Raw genomic sequence first — 8,918 nt, 5'->3', positions numbered from 1 at the left:
TGGTGCAGATAAAGGAAAAGGCAAGTTGGACCAACCCTGAGTGGAACAGGACTAGAAAAGCCTATTTGTCTGTTTTTCCTTAGAGTTACTAGAAACTGTATTTAAATCTTAAATCTTTTGTAAACGGTCTTAAACTTATTACTTTTGGGATCCCATGTAAAAAGAAAATGTTTATTTATAAGAAATGAAGCTTTTGAGACCAAAATCTTTTAACCCTTGTTCAACTATAGTTTCAGTAACACGTTTCTAACTAAATGACTTGATTAGCAAGTCTTGCACCTTTCACTACAAGAAAAAACAGTATTCATAACAGTTAAAAACTGCTAACCGAGACTATTGATAACACTTCTGAAAATGCTAGCATAGCCCCTGTTATTAAAAGTCCAGTGTTTTCTATAACAGTATTTGAATGTTATGTTCGGTGTTATCTTAAACTATTCAATAACACATTTTTAGGTGCTATAATATTCAAATAATAACATTTAGATAGAGTTTTTGGTTATAAATTTGAAGTTTAATCTTATACTTTTTTCATAACACTTTTCAACTGTTACATTTGATTATTTTGATAACATTTTTAGTTTGTTATATTATATAAAGCATAACGATTTTTTACGCTTATAATATGTTTTTAAATCATAACATATAGTAATAAAATTTTAAATTTTATTTTGATTAGTATACTTATATGGTTTTTTTTTAATTAAAAGATTTTCATTATTGTATTTTGATAAAAAAAAATTCAAAATTAATCATAAAATGTAATTCTCAATAGATTGATAAACCATAAGTATTACATTAAACAATAACTAATTCAAACTATGAATGTGTCTACTTCATGAGATCTTAGTTCTAACTTAAGTTTGAAAGCATAACATAATAAAGTTTTATAATCTTGAACAATTTTTACTTCAAAAATGAAAAATAGAAACATTACAAGATACACAAAAGTAAACGAAACTTGCTCCATCCTTCAATTCATCATCCTTTGTGCACTTGTCTTTGTTGTGAGTCCATTTTCTTAGCTACAACAAAATTTAAATAATTAATGCTTCAACTTAAAGTTATAGTAAACTAAAAGAGTACATAAAAAAAGTTAATTACCTAATTATAACTTTATCAGCTGGCCATGCAATTATACTACCTATAGCATCTTCTATAGTAGACATAACTGTTGAAGGCCTCCACAGAAATGCATCATTCTTTCTCACAAGATCTATCCCCACTATCATAGCACTAGGCCCAAGAGGAACATGGTGAACCTCATCCTTTGGGTCACTTGAAATAAAATAACCTTCTGCAACAATTTCTCCAGATCCAATCCAATCTAATATTTTGCATTTAGAGCCATTGATTTTAATGCAGATATTAGTGAAATAACAACTATAATTGATACTACAACTCAAACTAATCCATACCTCTATAGGTGTTTGGCTAGAGTCAGAAAGTTTTAATGACAAACGTATGCCCCCAATCCCATCATAATAGAGAGGTACCTGCCAAGAAAGAGATGAGAGGTTAACCATACAATCTACAACACAAAAATTATTGGTGCTCACAGATTCATAAGTAAATTCACGACATAAAAAAATAAGCCTATAAACAGAACCAATACAGGGGAATATTTATCCCCAAGAGATTAAAATGGCCATGGCACTCACATGGCTTCAACAATAGTTGGGTATTTTTAATTAATAAAATATAAAATATTAAATAGATCTTAATAAATACCTAAACTATAGCCACTATAAAGAAAAAATAAACTTCATTCACACAAACCAAAAGAAACACAACTAATTGGGCTTCACTCAAAGACACATAGATATTGAATAAAACATTTCACAAATCCAAAATTTTAGACAATCAACCCGAGCTCTGATTTAATTTTTTTAATAATTGTCTACTCAAACTTCTATTCACTAATCTCATAAAACTGTATTGCATTATTATTATTATTTGAAAAACAGATAAGAAGATAAGACAATGTAAGCAGCATATACATATGTATGTATACGTTTTAGTATTGTTATTATTATTTGAAACTCTTGTTTTAGTGTGTACAAAATATATTTAAAAAGAAAGTCACTGCCCCTATAAATGTGCATAGCAAGCAGGAAAATCAGAAAATAAAAAAAACATAAATATATATTATTACATATTTGGTGTATTCATATATCCACTTGATATCTTTTTGATAATTTTGTGTAGTGATGAATGTTGATAATGCTATAGTTTGTTCTAATATAACTAGTTCTACTCAGGGTTGTACTGCAACAGTGCTTCTGGTATGGACTGATGGTGCTGAAAATTTCTTTGCACAATGTGCAAATGTGGGGGACTCAGCACGTGTTATGAAGTACATATCATGTTATTTTTGTCTTCCTTAAATATATCTCTGTAAAATTAAAATATCATGAACCAACCCAACCAGCAATGAAATTCAAATAAATCAAAAACTCATAATAAACTTAAGCAATTGATGAAACACATTAACGCACACATGATCATGATAATGAACTTATGATGTTTTAATACAGTTTAGTAACTACTTTCACGTATCATGTTATTTTTTTCTTCCTTAAATATATCTCTGTAAAATTATTATTGTTTAATACTTATTAGATGTGGTCCAAATATAATTATAGAAGTACCTGCATTGTAATTTATACCAGCAGCATGATAATTTATACTGAATATGTTTAATTGTAGCAGTGCCAATGGGAAACCGATTAAGATGACAGAGGACCATAGAGTAGTTAGTCATACTGAAAGACTGAGAATGGAAGAAAGAGGAGAGCCACTGAGAGATGGGGAAACACGATTATGCGGTACTTAAACTTCATTTTTTTGTTTTTGGACTACCATAATCTTAAATAAAGAAGTAGTCACTTTTTGCCTCTTCTTCAGGCTTGAATCTTGCTCAGATGCTTGGAGACAAGTTTCTTAAAGAGCAAGATGCTCGGTTCAGTTCAGAACCATTTTATATATTGGTTCTAGTCTTTGTACTATTAGAAGGGATAATGGTTTTTGTACACAGTTATAGACAGACAGTTTCCTTCATGTTTATGTTTCTGGATCATAATTTTGATTCTATTTTCTAATATAAATTTCTAATTCTATTGTGACTATCAGTTTTTCTCTTTCTTTCCTTTGTGCCTAAATATAGTGAGGCTTGGACTCTACTTTGACTCTCAGATGATTCTCTTCTATGGATGAATATTCTGCTGAACTATAAAGGTGTGATTTAGTTTGGTTTTAGTATTTTAGCAGCTGACTATATAAGGTGTGATGCAACTGTAGTGGTCAAGATGTATATGAATTATAATGGGTTTCTTTTTATTAAATCCATAATAGTCTACTTATATGCACTGCAAATAACATATGCCCATGCATCAAAGCAATTACACTTGATAATTGAAATGATCTATTGCAACATCTAGGAACTACTATATAGGAAAAGTTTAAGCTGCTACATGTTGCAGTATCTGGTTATTTTAAAAATTACTAATACTATCTATAGGAATTGGTTCGGTCAGCTATGCTGACCTGTTCATTTCAGTCACTAACAACTTAACTGTTTTACTCTTCTTAGTAATGTTAGTTAAGTATAATTGTCTATAAATAGACATTACATTGTACAGGTTATTTTTAATGACAATTTACATTGTATTAGCTCTGTAATCTTGTAAACAAACTGATATAGAAGGCTTTCAAGATTGTAATGTGGATTGATATTCAGCAATAAAGAAAGTGGTTATTTCATTCAAATTCTCTTCTTCTTCTCACCTCTGTTTTTTAATTTTCTCTGTCTAAAGTTCTATAAGATTATTCTTAAGCTATTTGATCAATTGTATTTGATTAAGGATTCACAACACTATCAGCAGAGATGATTATAGTCATAATCATTTTGATCCATTTGCACTCAATACTTGTTATGCACATGTATTGAAGATCAAGTTAAAGTTTGAGCTAATGGGCCACACCGTTAATTGTTTTACGATGAGTAGTAGTTTGAGGAGTAAGAACCCATTGATGAGTGTATAGAGAGAGAGATAAGACAGAAATATAATATTACTGAGAAAAGCTCCTATCTGTCCATACGAAATGGGGCTGAAAATGCAACTTATTCATTATCTTACTCCAAAGGTAACAATCTCAAAACCAAATTCCATGATACCAGTTCACTAACATTTATTCTCTTCTCTTCATAGATTTTATTGGAAAAACAAACTGGAATACCATAAAAAGTTTGGTTTCCTGGGATACAAACAGAACATTAAACTACCATGTGAAAATGACTTGTCTTGACCAGGGGAAAACTACAATAAAAAACTTCAGTTATTTGTGTACTTTTTATATAGAAGAAATATATTTATTATGAGAATCTCTCTAATCTTTCTATTTAGTTATATAAATATTATATTCTTAATAAAAAAAAAATTTGATATAGTATTAATGTTTGTTTGTTTTGCATAATTTAATTGGGAATCATATGAGTTATGATGATTTTTGTATATAAAGCTCGATCTTGACTCTGTTTTTGTTTTTGTTTTGTGGTGTCAGATATCTATCTGAGCTGCTTTCGGAGCGTCTCAAGCTCAGTCCATTTGTGGCTGTGCTTCCATATTGCTACAGGTTATTAAACCAGGGTGAGTTTAGGTTCTACAACAACATAGGATTTAAGTTTTCCATTGTTACCCCACTTTTCCCATAAAGTTAAGGGAAATTCTGATTTTTGGGATACTTTTTAATCTTCTGTGCTCATGGGGTTTCGATAAGTGTTAATAACATGTAAATATTGGAGCCATTGTGTCTTAATGGTGTGTAAAAATAAGTTAGTGTTAAAATCATTACTGAGTGACTTTTCTCTTGGACATGAATGCACAGGTTCTTGTAAACTCAATTTTGTATTCTATTCTTTCTTTTCTTTAGGAATATTCTGTTGTATTTTTGTTGGCCAGAAATGATCAAATTAGTAACTACTAAGTTAGCTAATTGGTGTCAGCACAGCAAAGTCAAGACACACTTTGCTGCTGCATTTTTCATGTTTGAAATTATGTGTTTTTTCCATTGGAAGTTCAATGAAGTGGCAAAGCAACTGTTTCTTTCTTTTCACTGAAAACAACAGCGTCAGATGTTTTCTCCCCATAATGGCTAGCATTCTTGTAGAGTAAAGAGGAGAAATCTATCTAATGTTAAAAGGGGAAGTTTGCCTAAAAAATATGCATATTAAAGGTGTTATTATGTTTTTCATTGAGGTTTCAGAATTTTGTTGTCTATATCATGTGAGTTACAATACATCTTGAGAGGAGTAGTATAATTTTTTTGGGGTTATTACTAATTACATGTTGCCTAGAACCTGTATCATATTCCAATTGAGTTTTTTTTTCCTTTTCTCATAAATAGTTCTTTTGTTAATGGGATGTTACTCTTTCTTTTGTATTTGGTTTTTGATGTATATATTCAAACTAAAAAAAATTATGTACTGGTCCTGCACTAAAAAATGTTTTACATTTTATTACCCAAGTTTTTGAATTGCAAGAAGCTATTTTTATAATTATTCTAATACATTTCCCCACATGGGTTTGGATTCTACTTTCAAATTTCTGTGAGTTTTTGAAGTTTATTAGATATACATCAAATAACTAACAGAAAATTAGAAAACATTTCAGCCATATTTATTAACCAACCATCAATCATTATCAATTAAAATATTCAAACAACACACAAGTTTTCTTCCTTATCTCGCCGCAGCACACAAATTTCTCAGAACCTACTTCACTAAGACACATAATTTCTCAACCTTCTGTTATCACCGCAGCACACAATAATAATAATATCAGGACCTACTTCACTATGGATGAATATCTAAGATATTCAAACTCCTCTAACATTTGCAAAATATTTTAAAAAAAATAAAAGAGAACATACCTCTTGCAAACTGCTGCAAATAAAGTTCCTTCCAATTTGAAATCCAATGAAGCCACTAAAATGAAAGCAAAATTACATACCAATTAATAAACTATCAACATCATTCGACCTTTAATTAGGAGTCATCATTAAAAAAAATTACAACTCTTACAACCAAGAAACTATCCAAACCCACTATAGAGTCCTTCGAAACTAGAGCTCACAAAATAAAAAGAACAACAAAACTCTTAAATACAACGACAAGAGGCAGCAAAAGCAGCAGAAAAACTAAATTGAGAAAGAAATAAATAGAAACAGCCATTTACTTCTCACAGGGGAATGAAAAGTTAACTTTTTCTCTTTTGTACAATGCACCCAGACATTTACTTGAGCCGTGAATTACATAAATTTGACCCATAATAAAACTCTCCATTACATAAATTCGTCTAATAGCTAAGCTATGTTCATAAAGAAAATTTAAAAAAAGTGCTACAATATGAATTCTTTGATAATGAATAGGAAGCTAATTGCACGAAACAATTTTGCAGTGATCACAAGATGCATAACCAAGTTTTTCAAGTTTACAACTGAGATAAAACAAATCGTCAACTTTTGATGTGGTAGTGATATAATGGTATTTCCTCACCCTTAATTTAAATAACTAAGAAAAAAATATGATAATTTAATGAGGTAACACTTTGGTGGTGATTGTCCTTTAAAGGTGAGATAAGGAACCGAAAAAGAGTCACGACAAACTCTAATCAAATGCTAATACCTAGGTCTGTAAGCAGGGTTGTTAAGTGGTTACCGCATTTTTTCCCTTAGAATATTACTTGAACAAGTTCAATGATCGAGTGTTGACTTCAATTTTATTAGTATAATTACATTTACATGAGTCAGACCGTTGCAAATATGAAGTACAATTACGCATCAAAGGATGTATCTCCCACATAAAAATTCAATTATATTGAACATGTCCAGGAAAACATGGGTGGAAGGAGAATCATATCGCAATTTATTAATAAGAAAAAAACCAGTCTTTGCTAGAAATTTATTTTGCATCTATCTTGTGTTTACTATAAGAAAATAAAACCTAATAAGTACAAAGAATTTGAATAAATGTTTATGACAAACAAAAGTCAGTTGCCATCGAGACAGTACCTGAGGCCTGAAGCATCAGACTGTAAAGAGGCCTCAATAGCAGCATCATTGTATTCAGTAACAGGAGAAATTATTGGCTGGGTCTGGGGTGGAGTAAAGAATGGTACACTGCTCTCTTCTCGAGGTGGGAATTCAACTCCAGCAGCCTGTGATATATATTTATACATAGATTACTTAAAATACTTTATTATAAAAGTGAGTTAAGAAATCAAAATAGGTTCCTTTCCAAATACTGTAGTAGCACATTAGCTATAAAAACTCTAAACAGAAAAAGGAACACATAGAATTAATACAACCCATCCAAACACAGACGCAAAACATTCATCATAACTTAAGCATCAAGGACAACACTAAGGGATTCAACTTCAGCATATATATACCTTGTAGGCTAGTATAACCATGTATAACTAACATTCACATTCATCTGCAACCCATGCTATTGCATATCTCACATAAAGAAGAAAGCAAAAAAAAAAAGGTTGATCATATGATATTTACACTTTAATCAACTTAAATAAGCTTTTGCCCAAATGCCTTGGCTGACGAAGTAATTAACAAGAGAAAATTGTGTATCAAGCTTAACATGCTAAAATAACATTTAATAAACTAACAACCTTCAGTTCATTATATGCTGCATAGTATTGAGGATATCTCCCCTGAGGTCCCCCGAAGGCTTCTTGCCATGTGTCAATTAGGATTAGTATCTTTTCCCTCACATTCAAGTCTGGCTACAGAATTTAAACAATTGCATCGGACAAGTTAGATTTCCTAGGAATGCATAGGAGAGATTCACAGTGAAAGGACAAGAAAAACAAATAGCATCAGAAGAAAATTAGGGTACCTTCTTCTTTACTATTTTAACCATTTCATGTAAGATATCACGCTCAACTATCTGCTGGAAAACACTTTCACCACAATTTTTGCTTGGAGTTTCTAAATCCTAGATCAAAACATTCAATGAAAATTGTATCACAATTGAGCAATGGTTGCTTGATTGAAAGTAAAACATAGCAGCAACAACTGATTCATATAATAAAAAATTTAAGTTATATTTTGAATAAGAGAAACTTACAATGACTTAAAATGACATCATAATGAATATGACGAAAAACCCACATGTCAAACAAGTACAAAAAACAAATAAATATATTCTTATATGTATAAAGAAATACTAACAAAAAGAGCCAGAAGTTGTATTTTCGGATTTTTACTGCCAAGACGCTTCTTGAGTGTCTTCAAGGCATATTTTGCTTGCCTGCAAATCAATACAAGTATAATTTGGCTATAAAATTGGAAAGTAAATTTTGGATCAACAAATGTACAAAAAACAACAAAAGACATACACAAGTGTTCCACCAAAAAGATAAATAGAAAGTACCCAGGGTCCATGTTAATAATATCACATAATTCAATGTTTATTGCCCAGTCTGGACCAATCAGCATATCACTAGTTGCCCTCTCGGCGCAGGCTACAGCATTACCAGCCATGTCTCTTCCCTTCAGTTAAGTCTCCTGTCCTCAAATTTTTCGTAAAACAAAAGGACCCACAAATTCAATCATCAAATTTAGTTCAAAACAGAAGACGCAAACATATACCTATGTGTTTACCGAGTTTTTCGGAAACGAATACAAACAGAATAATAAAAAGATAAGAACTGTAGAAGTGCTGAAATGTAACTAAACAAACAGTGTTTTTACGTGGTTCAGGCGTTAACAAGCCCTAGTCCACGAGTCGATGTTATTATACTTGGAAAGGATTACAGTAAGATGGCTGGTGTACAAGAACTTCACACACTCACAGTGTTTCTCTCGAGTTCTCTTGAAGAAGATGAAGCTAGAGAGATTTT

General features: G+C 31.0%; 1 protein-coding gene across 1 annotated transcript; it reads right to left on the bottom strand.

The window, feature by feature from the left end:
* Window positions 1-755: 755 nt before the first annotated feature.
* On the bottom strand, window positions 756-8,581 carry LOC133782536 (TOM1-like protein 3). Its single transcript, XM_062221867.1, has 9 exons — window positions 8,450-8,581; window positions 8,248-8,326; window positions 7,913-8,011; window positions 7,686-7,799; window positions 7,072-7,217; window positions 5,932-5,986; window positions 1,419-1,496; window positions 1,105-1,327; window positions 756-1,025 (listed from the first exon to the last, which is right to left on the bottom strand). The coding sequence occupies exons 1-8, from the start codon at window positions 8,557-8,559 to the stop codon at window positions 1,229-1,231; spliced, it is 780 nt and encodes a 259-aa protein (XP_062077851.1). The 5' UTR covers window positions 8,560-8,581; the 3' UTR covers window positions 756-1,025; window positions 1,105-1,228.
* Window positions 8,582-8,918: the final 337 nt, after the last annotated feature.

The sequence above is a fragment of the Humulus lupulus genome, chromosome 6 (genome assembly GCF_963169125.1).
Source record: "Humulus lupulus chromosome 6, drHumLupu1.1, whole genome shotgun sequence".
In the NCBI taxonomy this organism is placed as follows: Eukaryota; Viridiplantae; Streptophyta; class Magnoliopsida; order Rosales; family Cannabaceae; genus Humulus; species Humulus lupulus.
Note: the sequence above shows the minus strand (reverse complement) of the source record. Positions and strands in the feature narration are given on the sequence as shown.

What these genes read in the sequence shown, in the direction of transcription:
- LOC133782536 (XM_062221867.1), bottom strand. Translation starts at nt 8,559, where the DNA reads ATGGCTGGTAATGCTGTAGCCTGCGCCGAGAGGGCAACTAGTGATATG. An exon ending in TTTGCAGCAGTTTGCAAGAG is followed by an intron (nt 1,497 to 5,931) that starts GTATGTTCTCTT and finishes CTTTCTTGGCAG; the next exon opens with GTACCTCTCTATTATGATGG. An exon ending in CTAGCCAAACACCTATAGAG is followed by an intron (nt 1,328 to 1,418) that starts GTATGGATTAGT and finishes GCAAAATATTAG; the next exon opens with ATTGGATTGGATCTGGAGAA.